General features: G+C 40.1%; 1 protein-coding gene across 4 annotated transcripts; it reads right to left on the reverse strand.

Moving 5' to 3' along the window:
* Positions 1–449: 449 nt before the first annotated feature.
* Positions 450–13,690, reverse strand: LOC114916979 (pescadillo homolog). Of its 4 annotated transcripts, XM_083063517.1 has the most exons (6): positions 13,015–13,665; positions 3,312–12,420; positions 3,101–3,226; positions 2,799–2,882; positions 2,470–2,552; positions 450–952 (listed from the first exon to the last, which is right to left on the reverse strand). In XM_083063517.1, the coding sequence occupies exons 2-6, from the start codon at positions 3,437–3,439 to the stop codon at positions 813–815; spliced, it is 561 nt and encodes a 186-aa protein (XP_082919643.1). In that variant the 5' UTR covers positions 3,440–12,420; positions 13,015–13,665; the 3' UTR covers positions 450–812. The 4 variants fall into 4 exon arrangements, 2 of the variants coding, with proteins under 2 accessions (XP_082919643.1, XP_082919644.1); XR_014429583.1 differs by lacking the exon at positions 2,470–2,552 and having other exon boundaries at positions 13,015–13,690; XM_083063518.1 differs by lacking the exon at positions 2,470–2,552 and having other exon boundaries at positions 13,015–13,668.
* Positions 13,691–14,221: the final 531 nt, after the last annotated feature.

The following is a 14,221-nucleotide window of genomic DNA, read 5'->3' on the forward strand; positions in this document are numbered from 1 at the left end:
TAAACCAGATAGACATTTGTGCTAAAATAATTGAGATATTCTTGGGCATTCCTATCCACATACCTTTCTCTTCGTATTTAACTTTGTAATTTGAACAACCACCATTAAATACCAAACTATTTCATGATCTTCATCCTCATCTTTCAAACCTTTCCTTTTACCAAATAATTGCCTAATCAAAATTACAAATGTACCCCACGATTTTGGCTTCTGTCATTTGGGGTTGTAATCTTTTTTAACAATCAACAGCTCTAGAAAAACCTTTACAACCTGGTCAATGCCACTACATTTCGGGTTTATTTATACTTTTATTGATCAGGATTACAATCTCGTTGCCAATTTAAGCTAACAAATAATTTAAGCTAACAAATAGTTTAATAAATAAGTTCTCTTTGTGGTTGAAATGCATATATATATATATATATATATATATATATATATATATATATATATATCACTACTACAAGATGCATATTCTACATCGGTTCTCTAAAGTCATCTACATCGGTTCTAAAACCGATGTAAAATAGAGCGACGTAAAAAATGTATACATTTTTATATCGATTTTAAAAAACCGATGTAGATTTATGCTTAAATCTACATCGGTTCTCTAGCATAAATCTACATCGGTTCTCCAAAGAACTGATGTAGATTTATGCTTAAATCTACATCGGTTCTCTTGAGAACCAATATAGATTGCATTTAAAAAAAAAAGATCATGCTTATTTTTGGATTATTTCTGTGATCTTGTGGATGATAAAAGTAGAAGAGCATGATTTCTAGACAGTCCAAAATTGATGAACATCATCAGTTTATCTTGACTGGAATTGCCTAGGTCTTGGAGAATATAGCCCTAAGCAGCCAAATACATATGCCCAAGAGAGAAAGCCAGTTTTATACCAAGTTCCAACGTGCAAAATCATAAACTGAAAGTATAGAAGCTTCAATGTACCTGAGAAGATAACAAAAAGATGTTAATAATGTCAAACATACAAAATATGATGCAGTATCACCTAGTTCTCAGTAAGAGTATATACAACAACCATACACAAAGATACAATATCATCAAGTAGCCAATTCTTTATCTGCTCATATTTTAGGATAATAGTAAGCCCCTATTAGCTAGGAAAAATAGAAACTTGAACCACTATTTTAGTTAAAAGAAAATTAGAATTAGAGACATAAACTGCGATTCAGGTGAACATACGATCATAGTAGAACTTCAACTATGATTCATCATCATTGGAACTTAATCAACGATGAAGGAATAAAGAAAATAATTAAAGTTTCTTATTGTAGGAATAAAGATAGTCTTTCATTTAGGGAACCAGGGAACCCTGAAGTAACTAGAGATTCATCATTTATTTGGAGACACTTAAGAATAAAGTGGGGGCCATTTCACGTGGCTACTTTGCTGGGACGATCAAAGAATAGAATAGGAAAAGGCTAAAAGGAAAAAAATAGAAAATATAATAGGAAAATTAATAGAAACTCAGAATAAAAGAGATGAGTAAATTTCTTTCTATTTAAATAAATAAAAATAAAACAAATAATAAATTATATAAAATATTCTATACGAATTAAAAAATTAATCTAAAATAATTTAAAATTTTACACCAATCCATATACAATATGTTTAGAGAACTTTGTTTCAAAGTATCATATTCATTGTTGGGAATCACATTATATTGATAAAGCTACATTATATTGAGTTTGCGCAAAATCTTTAACTTTTCTATTTGAATGACTGGATGTACATTGTTGGCTTAAAATTAAAAGTAGCCTAATTAATCTGGTCACAAATCGTCTAAAGATGCATAATTGAAGTTTCCAAGAATGACATAATATTGGCTTACATCGTTTACAACCTAAGTCTTATCTAACTGACCTATGTATTGAAACCTTGAAAATATAAAGATAAGTTTATTATTGCACCTTTCTTCAAAACAATTTTTACAATTAAACGAAGAAAAAAAAATAATGACTATATGTTATTAGTATAAAACTTTTATACTATCAATAAAAAAAATTATAATAATAAAAGTTAATCAACTTAATGTACATATTAATAGGAAAGTTTAGTTTAATTAGTTGAATAAGGTGGTGATAACAATGGAATAGGGGCTAGTAATGATATCAAGGATGATAAGGACTTTGATTTGTGAAATAATGCATCAGGAACATCAAAACCAAGCCAAGAAATATGTTAAGTAATGATATCAAGGATCAAAATCAAGCATGTTAAGTACGTTAAGTAAGCTATAATCCAAGATTCCAAATAAATTATGTAGTAAAATCAAAAAATATGTCAATCAACCTCAACATCAAAACCAAGCCAAGAAGCTAAATAGATTTGGTCTCCAACTTATGCTTGCTGCCAGCACCATCAATTCATCATGATGTAAGAAACAAACAAAGCAAAACATCACAAAATAAAAACAGGCAATTAATCAAAAAGGTCTGCCAAACCTTTAAAGAAGGAAAAACAAGAGGCGGAACAGTGAAAGGGAGACGTTTTGGTCCTCCAGCCAATATGTGCTTCCTCACAGTATCTATGATATGCAATTTAGAGCATGAAAATTATGACACAAATTAAAGGTTGAACTCATAAAATACAACACAACCCCCTACCCCCTGAATAGGGGGTCAACAATGTAGTTTGCAGTCACATGCAACATATCAAGCATCATTATGCTCTAGTTAGAAACATTAAAATAACATAAAATATTATTTCAATTGTATTTACATAACATGTGCAATTAAGATTAAGAAACATTTACAAGTGCAAGAATTGATACCTGGTAGTATATGCCTTTAACATATACAATGTTTTTCTTAACTTGTGAGTGCATGATATGAATGCTTGCCATTCATGTGCCAATCTAGCAAACAGATAACAATAAATATATATGATTAAAATCATAATATTGGCATGAAAATTTCATATTTTTCAAAAAGAAAATTCAAGAAAATACAAATGAGATTTAACCATAATCTATTCCCCATGTCCTTAACTCCTTGTTTTCATAGGAATAAAGCCGCAAAGGCTAATTTCCTCATTACATATGAATCCAAAGTTATTCAAATTCCATGTATATACCTTCGACATTTGTGGACACTCTCCACTTCAATTTTTTTACTCTCTGATACAGGTAATGCTGCAAAAAGGTGCACCATTGTAAGGTAGTCATCCAATTCTCCAAGTGCATCCACAAATCTCGAGTACCTATAAATTCAAAGAATAATCAATTAAATTGGAAATTCATCAACAGTTCCATAACATAAATTGAAATCAACAAAACCAAACGAACCTCTGTCGAATAATCCTATCTATCTTGGGTTTGGGTGTTTTCTCCCGCAACCTGTTTGCATGTTCATGATTTTTCTTAGCCTCTGCCTTCTTTATTTTTCTCTCATGCACTCTTATTGCTCTATGCATGGTTGTCAAACTCACGAGTCAACTCGTAGACTCGTACGAGTTTACGATTCCAGGGCAGCAAAACGAGTTGACTCGTTAACAGACTCGTTTTTGGGTAGACTCGGGTAGACTCGGGTAGACTCGGTCAGAATCGCGAGTCTGAGCCCGAGACCACGAGTCTGGTTACGTTTTTTTTTACCCCTAAATGGCCCAAAACGACGTCATTTTTGCCTAGGGTTAGTTAGTGAGAATACCAATTCCCCTGCGTGCGAGCTTCCTCCACCATTCTCACGTTTTTGAGTCTCCCCCTCCGCACAATTGGAACGCGCAGCTTCGCCTCAACGAACGCGCGTCTCCGCCGCTGCGAACGCACGTCTCTGCCGCTGCGAACGCACGTCTCCGCCGCTACTGTCGCCACCCGCCGAAACGGACGTTGGCATTCGCGACGATGGTCGGACTCTTTTTAAGTTTTAAAAAATGGTGGATTGTTAGAACGACTTATTCTCAAACTGAGACCTCATCGAGCTAACAATTTTGTTTAAATGACTCTCACCAATCCATGTTAATCCCAAGCGGGACCCTCCATGGATTAGTGGTTTTCGTAAAAAGAAGGGGTTCTTGGAGTCGCCACCAATGTTTTACTCAAAACATTGGAAAAAGATATAAGGCAATTGATTTTCACAAATCAACTTTGGCCATTACAACCAGAGTCGGGTAAGGGAGTCGGTTACGTGCGAGGAAGGTGTTAGCACCCCACAACGCCCCTTTCGGGTTCCCTATGACGGATTATTTCATAAATAACAGTGTAAAGTTACTAAATTACCCCTATTTATTAGAAACGATTATAGATAAAATATTTACATGACGAAAGCTCTAAACATGCAATGCAATAATCAAAAAGCAATAAATAAGAGCAGTAAAAGAAAGGGTTTAGAAAGAAACCTTCGAAGCGGGCTTTTATATATTCAAAACGAATTTTAGGAGGCTTTTGGGCGCTCCTTCCCACTACACGTCCGCTCGCTCCTTTCCCCTAAAGATAATTTTTACTATGGAAATCAAAGAGATTTCCCTTCGACTTGTTCGAATCTCAAGCTAATGGCTCATGACTCAAGAACTTCGTCGGATCGGCTCCCGGAGAGATATCTAGGGCAAAGAATAGCTCAAAAACCCAAGAATACTCAGCAGGAGGGTTGAGGAATGTGTAAAAAAGTGTGGGAGGACGTGCCAATGACGTCTTATTTATAGGATTGAGGCGCAATACGGCCTGGGAGGTCAATACGGCCCGTACTGGGTTTTTGAACTACAGTACGGCCGTATTGAATTTGGTACGGCCGTACTGAAGTTCAAAAACTTCAGTACGGCCGTATTGATTTCACTACGGCCCGTACTGAAGTTTTTTGAACTACAGTACGGCCGTATTGAATTTGGTACGGCCGTACTGAAGTTCAAAAACTTCAGTACGGTCGTATTGAGTTCACTACGGCCGTATTGGAGTTCAAATGGCTCAGTACGGCCGTACTGAACCTCTGGGAGGGTGTATTGAGCTCCAATCCTCGCACACCCTTATTCTAAGCTACTCTAAGACTTCTAGACCTACAAAGAATCATCCTAGGGTCTTCCAGGAGTCCTTCCGGCTGACTTTCCTTCGGTCTTCGAGAGTCTTTGAGCTTTATTTCCGACCCGGACAATTTTAGGGGTCTACAGCTGCCCCCCCTTTACTTAGTCGAACGGCTTTTTGGTGTACCGGTTGACAAGTAAAGGAGTTGACCCAATTGTCCGGGGAGTAAGCCATCCTTCCGACTTGTAGTGTCTTCCGGTGGGAAAATTGTTGAGTGGCCTCTCCAGGTTGAGTATTAGTCGTCGCCTCTCCAGGCTCGTTGCATACCTCGGTGTTTCTGACAACCTCGGTAGCGTGAGTTTGCCCTCTCCAGGGTCTGCATGCCTCCATGTTTCTAACGATGTTGGCAGCTGCATACCTCCGTGTTTCTGACGACGGGGTAGCTGAGTATTAGTCGTCGCCTCTCTAGGCTCGTGCATACCTTGGTGTTTCTGACAACCTCGGTAGCGTGAGTTTGCCCTCTCCAGGGTGTGCATGCCTCCATGTTTCTGACGATGTTGGTAGCTGCGTACCTCCGTGTTTCTGACGACGGGGTAGCTGAGTATTAGTTGTCGCCTCTCTAGGCTCGTGCATACCTTGGTGTTTCTGACAACCTCGGCAGCTGCATACCTCCGTGTTTCTGACGACGGGGTAGCTGAGTATTAGTCGTCGCCTCTCCAGGCTCGTGCATACCTTGGTGTTTCGGACAACCTCGGCAGCTGCATACCTCCGTGTTTCTGACGACGGGGTAGCTGAGTATTAGTCGTCGCCTCTCCAGGCTCGTTGCATACCTCAGTGTTTTGATCACTTTGGCAGCTTGAGTTTGCCCTCTCCAGGGTGTGCGGTTTGCCCTCCCCAGGGTTGCCTACCTCCGTGCTTCTGGTCACTTTGGTAGCGTGAGTTTACCCTCTCCAGGGATTTGTGATGATTTTGTCTCCACAGTCCACGATGCTGCTTTGACGGTTGTTTTTGATTTTGGTGCCGCTGAGGGCTGGATAACGCAGGGATCCGTCTAGGGGATGTGCAGTTACTCATAGGTTCTTGTGTCCCAACTTTCCATTGCGTAGTTGGTGCCCACTGGGGAAATTCTGATTCCTTGGGGATGTAGACACAAAGATGCTCTTTCTGATGTGAGCGATGCCTTATGATTGGCTGACGTCCTTTTGACGTTTGTGGAGTATCCCGGTTATCCTTATTCGGGTGACTCTTTTTTTTTGATTTTCTGGTTTTGTTGCCTCTGCGTAGGCTGTTATCCGCTGGGGGATTCTGTCATTTTGATCTTTTCTGATTTTCCCTTTTTTTGAAGGAGTGCCTCTGAGTAGGCGAATGGGGATTGAGGATCTTGTGTATCCCAGAGTATTATTTAGAAAGCCTCTGCAGGCTTAGCTTCACTCGTCGCTTGAGTTGGAAAGCCATCTTCCACTGAGGAAGTCTGAGTCTTTTGACTCGGATGCTCTGTTTGGATGATCATGCTTCCGTTGAGGAATCTTGCTGATCTTGCTCTAATAGCTTTCACTGGGAATTCGGCCCAAGAGTGCGAGCTGAGATGTCTCTGGGGAGTATTATTTCGGCGAGCCTCTCCAGGCTCAGTTATTCTGTATTTTCTGAATTTTGCCTTTTCTCTTTTTTTGTCGATTTTTTGGCTTTTTCTGTACAGAAATTAAAATGCTAAAGAATTTGGATTCAAAAGTGGAAAATTTCATTTATTAAATGGAATGAAATTTGTACAATGGTAATGAAAAGAGTGGGGCACAGCCCGAGCAAGAAAAATAGCCGGTCTTCACTCCTCTGCCGGCGGATCCTGTGGAGGGTCTGAGAAGCGACGATGCAACCAAACTGACAGGCTATCAAAATCCTGTCGTAGAGGGTCGATACTGTACTGCACAGTGTCGAATCGAGCGTCGATGCTCTGCTGCAACGCGTTGAAACGAGCATCGAAGTAGGCCCTGTCCTGCTGTGAGGTGTCAGCCTCTGGCTGCGGGTCCACATCACCTGGGAGCTCGATGTTCTCGAAGAGCTCGCTGAAGGTGTCGTGTGTGGTCGCTCGTACATATTGCCTCCCTTCCCTGGCAATAATCTTCATGTTGAGCAGGGTGGTAGCATTGATGGGCTTGGGCGCCAACTCCCCCGCATCTACAACATCGGGGCACCCCCAAGTCTCGGCGAGTCGTGAAAGGAGCGTGGAGACCATGATGTATCCTCGCCGAGCGTCGCTACCCTCTCTTGCCCCCAGATTCTTTATGTGCTCGAGGAAAAAGAATCCGGGGTTGGCCCTCTGTCCGGTGGCCATGCAGTAAAGAGCCAGTAGATCCTGCCGCGTCACTGACTCTGGGCTCTTCGGTCTGGCATGGATGGAGCCGGTGATCAGCTTGTGGCAAATCCGGAGCGCCGTCGGGAGCCGAGTACCCTTTACTCCAGCGTGGTAGTCCATCTGACTCGTGAGCTTTCTCCACATCTCGTTCGGGGTCAGATTTATCGGGGCACTCACAGATGGCGTCCCGATATTCCAGCTGATCAGCTCGCTGAAAGAAGCCAGCCTGGATGTTGAATTCGTCCAGTGTCAGGGAGCGGTATCCTCCCCTCATCCAGAAATCCACTGAGTAGACTGTCGCGCCAAAGCTGTTCATCGACTCTGTGACGCCGACGGTAGCCAAAAACTCCTTCGTCGCAGTCGGGAAGATCTGAGGGTGGGGATCAAGGAGGAATCCCCATCCTATGGCGTTGATGTAGCCTCTGACCTCATCCTCCCATTCCATTGCCCGGAGGACGGTGAAGTCGAGCACCCTCGACGACTGGAAGATGAACGACTCAAGGAACTCCAGCCTCTCTTGATGCCGGCGGTCATTTCGAGTTGCGCGGGGACCCTCTGTCTCTTTCTTGATGACTCGGCCATTTCTCAGAATTAGGGGGATCTCAGACTCACTCACAGACAAGGTATGCAGAGGGATGAGAATGCTGTGCAGAATGAGAGGGGGAAAGGGCGTATTTATAGAAAAAAGTAGGTCAGTACGGCCCGTATTGAATTCTGTACGGCCGTACTGACCTTACCGTTATTGTACAAAATGGGGGGCCAATATGGGCCGTATTGTTTTTTTTTTTTTTTTTTGGGATAAACAGAGAATAAGTGATCTTCCATTACACCTATCATCTGTATGCATGTATGAGGTATGATGCACCTAATTCTATTTGATTTATTTTTCAAAAGAATTAATCGATGCGTGTCTTTGTTTGGATTTTGCCATTCCTCTAGACGGGCTGTGCGCTGCTGATTTCTGTAACCGAGGAATGACGCGTGTTATATTGAGATTGGTGTCATCGACCCAATGATCCTTCTCTTCCTTTAGAAGATGTATCAACCCTCCTATTGACCACTATATCTCCATGTTTCCACTAGATTATTCTAAAATCGTTTGGGACAAGAGAAAAGAAGGGAAAGGTATTTTTTGGTTCAAAAGCTTGTGTTTTAGAGGGGATTATTATTGTTTTAAAAATGGTTTTTGTAAGAATGGCTGGCCAAGGTAGGCTTATGTGTTTAGGCTTGTTTGATTAAACACTTATGAAGTTAAGGAAGTCTTGTTATTGACGTTGTGATTCGACAACTTAAATAGTTTCCTTGAACCTTTCTTTTTGAATTCAGCTCATGGTACCATCATGGATTTATTTTCGCTTTTTGATTGTCCTTATTTTTGCCTAAAACACCCCTTTGTGGCGTCTTAGCGGACCTTTGTTTTTGTTCATTTTTGCAACCCTAACTTTTGCCTAGGTCACCCTTTCGTGGGATTCCTAGCGGGTTCTTTGCTCTTATTTTTTTGCGCAGCCCCCTTTTTGGGTTTCCTGCCGAGCTTTTTTATTTTTATGATTTTTGTTCTTTAAAGGATTCCTTTTTATCCATGATGGCACTTGTCGAGGCCAAGGAAAGGTGCTCCGAGTCGTCACACACACTTCCACATAAAAATGATGCGGGTTTATTGTTATTAAGACGATTTTAACCTCATTCATGCTTATTCAAACAGGGTTAAAAATAACGTGGTCTAGAAATTTATTGTAAGCAAGAAGAGAAGCAGTAAGAATTAATAAAGAATGATTTTATTATAATTCTAACGGAAACATGTGCCCTATCGAGGCTCGGGGGTCGGGCTGTCCCCGAGGAGTGATCTCTAACAGTCATCAGGTCTATACATCCCTATCGGAAAGAGAAGAGCACTTGATGACGACGAACGGCCTTGACGCTTGTGAACCGGCCTTCCTAAAGATCTGGCTTAAAGAACGTCGAGAAGGATCTTGGTTCCTCTTCGTCCTTTGATCTTTATCCTCGGATTTTTCCTCGGTTTTTTTTTTTTTTTTTTTTTTTTTTCCTTTATTCTTGGGAGCTTTATCATGAAGATCTTCTGGAGTGTAGATCCTGCCACTCCTAGTCATGCCCCCAAGTCCAGCGATGTTAGAGATATCGCTGTCGGCAGAAGAATGGATGTCGTATATCCATGACACAGCCTTATTTGATTCGTAGGGAAAAGGTCTTGGAGCAGTGATCCTTAACGGTGTCGGACCTTCCCCTTTATTCGTTTTGATTACCAACAACGGAGTTGATGTGCGTTCGCTTGGTGCGGTTGTTGGCTTGCATTTAATAACAAACGGCGTGCGATCCATTCTGAACATACGCATCGATTAATCCTTTCTTTTTATTAATGTTTATTAATGAATTACTAGGAGGGATGTATGAAATGTAAACCTAGATCCCTCCATGATCTTTGATGAGAATGCATGATATGAGATGATGGCGTTGAATATGCATGCATTGTGTTTATTCAACTAAGCATTATCATGTTTTCAGGATGCTCCTAAGATGATGCATGATATTGCTAGGTTTGGATAAATGATTTTTTTTTTTTTGGGTATTTTGTTTTTTGTATTTTTTGGGTGAAAAGGGAAACTACCTATATGAATGTGATGAAGGTAGATGTTAACACCATGTAATGGAAGATTCTTATTCCTATTTATTCTTATTTTAAAAGGGAATTTTGTATGTTTAAAGAATGCAATGTATGCTCAAACAATGTCACATAAACAATGCACAAACAATTCACTCATCCACGAACAGTCACGAGCGAATCACGAGGTAGGGGTATCCTGCAGAAAAGTGCATATTCAAGGAGGTTCTAACTGTTCTCACTGGTCTGAGGCCCCCAAGGTGCCCCCATTATAGGGACCCTATTCCTCTCGTCGTAAGTCGATGGAAAGTTCCAACGCACTGTCGGACTTGAGTTCATGGTTATCACCTTGAGTGATGCTTTCCGACAACGGTCTACGGGCACCTATGGACCCATTCGACAACCGGCCGTACTAACATCCACTCCCTATGGCTTTCCATTCATGCCCCCGGGTATAGAGGGAACTGTTGTGTGCAAAGGTTCGTGTGCAGTTTATATTTCAAACAATTGCAAAAATTTAAACATCCAACAGTTATTGAAGCCAACTAGGTAAAACATGTTATCATACGAGCGAGGGGTAATGAAGTAATTTTAAACTATTATTTTAGAAACAATCCATCACTAAATGGGACTGACTCTCGAGGCTTCCCCAGTGGAGTCGCCATCTGTCGCCACCCGCCGAAACGGACGTTGGCATTCGCGACGATGGTCGAACTCTTTTTAAGTTTTGAAAAATGGTGGATTGTTAGAACGACTTATTCTCAAACTGAGACCTCATCGAGCTAACAATTTTGTTTAAATGACTCTCACCAATCCATGTTAATCCCAAGCGGGACCCTCCATGGATTAGTGGTTTTCGTAAAAAGAAGGGGTTCTTGGAGTCGCCACCAATGTTTTACTCAAAACATTGGAAAAAGATATAAGGCAATTGATTTTCACAAATCAACTTTGGCCATTACAACCAGAGTCGGGTAAGGGAGTCGGTTACATGCGAGGAAGGTGTTAGCACCCCACAACGCCCCTTTCGGGTTCCCTATGACGGATTATTTCATAAATAACAGTGTAAAGTTACTAAATTACCCCTATTTATTAGAAACGATTATAGATAAAATATTTACATGACGAAAGCTCTAAACATGCAATGCAATAATCAAAAAGCAATAAATAAGAGCAGTAAAAGAAAGGGTTTAGAAAGAAACCTTCGAAGCGGGCTTTTATATATTCAAAACGAAGTTTAGGAGGCTTTTTGGCGCTCCTTCCCACTACACGTCCGCTCGCTCCTTTCCCCTAAAGATAATTTTTACTATGAAAATCAAAGAGATTTCCCTTCGACTTGTTCGAATCTCAAGCTAATGGCTCATGACTCAAGAACTTCGTCGGATCGGCTCCCGGAGAGATATCTAGGGCAGAGAATAGCTCAAAAACCCAAGAATACTCAGCAGGAGGGTTGAGGAATGTGTAAAAAAGTGTGGGAGGACGTGCCAATGACGTCCTATTTATAGGATTGAGGCGCAATACGGCCTGGGAGGTCAATACGGCCCGTACTGGGTTTTTGAACTACAGTACGGCCGTATTGAATTTGGTACGGCCGTACTGAAGTTCAAAAACTTCAGTACGGCCGTATTGATTTCACTACGGCCCGTACTGAAGTTTTTTGAACTGCAGTACGACCGTATTGAATTTGGTACGGCCGTACTGAAGTTCAAAAACTTCAGTACGGCCGTATTGAGTTCACTACGGCCGTATTGCAGTTCAAATGGCTCAGTACGGCCGTACTGAACCTCTGGGAGGGTGTATTGAGCTCCAATTCTCGCACACCCTTATTCTAAGCTACTCTAAGACTTCTAGACCTTCAAAGAATCATCCTAGGGTCTTCCAGGAGTCTTTCCGGCTGACTTTCCTTCGGTCTTCGAGAGTCTTTGAGCTTTATTTCCGACCCGGACAATTTTAGGGGTCTACAGCTACGAACGGTGCCGTAATCGAACGCCGCCGTATACGAACGTGCGTCTGGGAAGGACGCGATTCTGTTTTCTCTCCCTCCGCCGCATCTTCTGCCGCATACGAACGCCTCATTGCAGCTTCCAGCGCCATCGTGAGTGTTACTTCTCAGTTCTCACTCTAACATTTTTAGTTTTTGGTTGTTTATGTATGGTTAAGATTTGTATTATGACATTTTATTGTTGTTATTGACTTATTTCAGACTTAGAATGTTGAAATAGTGATATCATATTGTGTGTGTTCATGTTTTTAAATATATTTTAATATTAGGTAAACTCTACGAGTCTACGAGTCGAGTATACGAGAGCTCCACGAGTTTGTGTAGACTCTCGAGTTTGACAACCTTGGCTCTATGTATTCCAACCAAAGGCTCATGATGAAGAAAGGCAATATCCTTCACATGGTAATAAGTCTGATGAGTTCCCTTGAACTTTTTCTTCGGCTCCCGAGGAGTTACACCTTTCAAAATGCATAGTTTCCTAAAATTTGAAAAAACAAATATTAGAATCAAAGTCACTTTACCAAACTTTTGTTTCCAAAACTTTTCAGAGTCACAAAAACATGCAATTTCCAAACAACATCAATTCAGTAATGACAAAAGCTATAAATGATACAAACAAGTGACTTTAAACTAAAGGCACCATCCTTTTCATCCAATGTATTCAAGTACAGAGTTGAACCAACTACCTTAAATTGATTTATATATGATCATGTGTTTCATTCAGAGTGATACCGAAAAAGGGGTAGACTAATTTGAAGTTGCTTGAGTGCTTGTGACCTAATGACAAACTTAGCAACATTTCCCTCATTTAAGCACTTAAAAAGTCAATAACTATAGGGATAATAATGAATACAGAGAAAAGGATTAACTTTCTGCTAAAAAAATTCAATTTTTTTTCCTCTATTTCATTATTCCAAATGAATAAAAGCAGCTGAAACATTAGTATTCCAAATTTTCTCACATCCAACAAATAATCACAGGTACCAACCAAAAGACAAAAACAAAAAACCTAAAATAAAAAGAAGGTTACAAGGATTCAACATAGAATTGGAAAAGCATGTTGTGTACTCACCGGGGGTCTATAGTGTTTCACCATTGACGCTGTTATGCGATGTGCTGAGGAAGAGAAAAACACAGCTACGACAATAAGTTTATATAGGTGGAGACAGAAAACAAAACCTCCGTTTATGCCTCTGTCGTTTTTGGGCCTTTACCCCTTCCTCTTTTCCTTCTATAGTGAACCGCTGAAGCCCATGCAACAATACCCAAGGCCCACAACCTTAAAGAGCACTCACCAAAACAACGTTGCATTTGTGAGCTCCGTACTTTGTTATGCTCTTTGGGGCTTCAATGTAGAAGTAGCGTTCTTGTCGGTCTTTTTTTTTTGAACTAGTACTTGGTGTTGTTGCATTTCAAAACTCCACAGTATCTTTTGTCGTGTACCGACTGCATGCAGCTTAGGTAAAACGACAAAACAACTTTATTTGCAATACCACTCTTTTTTCCTTTGCCTTCTCTCTCTCTCGTACACCGGCCACGTCAAGTCAAAACTAGGTAAAATATTTTGAAAAAAACATAAGCACTCATTTCGGGATTTAAAGAGAGATTTATTTAAAATTTGCTTTTCTAGTTAATCATGATGTTCCCTGCAAAGGGAAAATGGCAAGTGAAATGAAATAATTTCAAAGGTTTGAACATGACTATTATTCTTTTGGCATTATAAACAGTTTAATAATGCATTAGATTATATGGCTGAGCAGATCTGAAAAAAAAAATATTTTTAAGGCATTGTTTGTTAAAAGATGTTATTTTTCCACTAGATAATGCAGTTAACAAGGTAAATATATGTGTGTCTATGTGGGTGTACATATATATATATATATATATAGAAAGAGAAAGAATAGTAGAATAAAGAATAAACAATACAATAAAACAACTAGACTAAGAAAATGTATAGACATGAAAAATATGCATGCCCATTACCTAGTAATATTGGATTAGGATACATAAACCAAGATAAGAATAACCTAATTCTTTAAAACAAGTTCAATTCTTAATGTACGAGACTATAAAGCTTACTTTGTACAATGCTTCAAAGTATTTCTTGCAAAGTATATGTTCGTTGAGTGGTTATTGTCATTGAACTTTGTCAAAGTATAACTAACTTTCACACCCAAGCTTGTAAATGAACGATCAAAGCAAAAACAACATTGCAAAAGAACAATTGTTATTCATAACGTTAAAACTATGCAAGAAGCTTTTAATTTAGTTGTGGAAGG

This window comes from Cajanus cajan, chromosome 9 (assembly GCF_000230855.2).
Source record: "Cajanus cajan strain Asha chromosome 9, NIPB_CcT2T_4, whole genome shotgun sequence".
NCBI lineage: Eukaryota > Viridiplantae > Streptophyta > Magnoliopsida > Fabales > Fabaceae > Cajanus > Cajanus cajan.

Excerpts from the sequence above, each read along its gene's own strand:
- LOC114916979 (XM_083063517.1), bottom strand. The coding sequence starts at position 3,439 with ATGCATAGAGCAATAAGAGTGCATGAGAGAAAAATAAAGAAGGCAGAG. Across the intron at positions 3,227-3,311 it reads GATAGGATTATTCGACAGAG|GTACTCGAGATTTGTGGATG; the intron begins GTTCGTTTGGTT and ends TTGAATTTATAG. Across the intron at positions 2,553-2,798 it reads TTAAAGGCATATACTACCAG|ATACTGTGAGGAAGCACATA; the intron begins GTATCAATTCTT and ends TGCATATCATAG.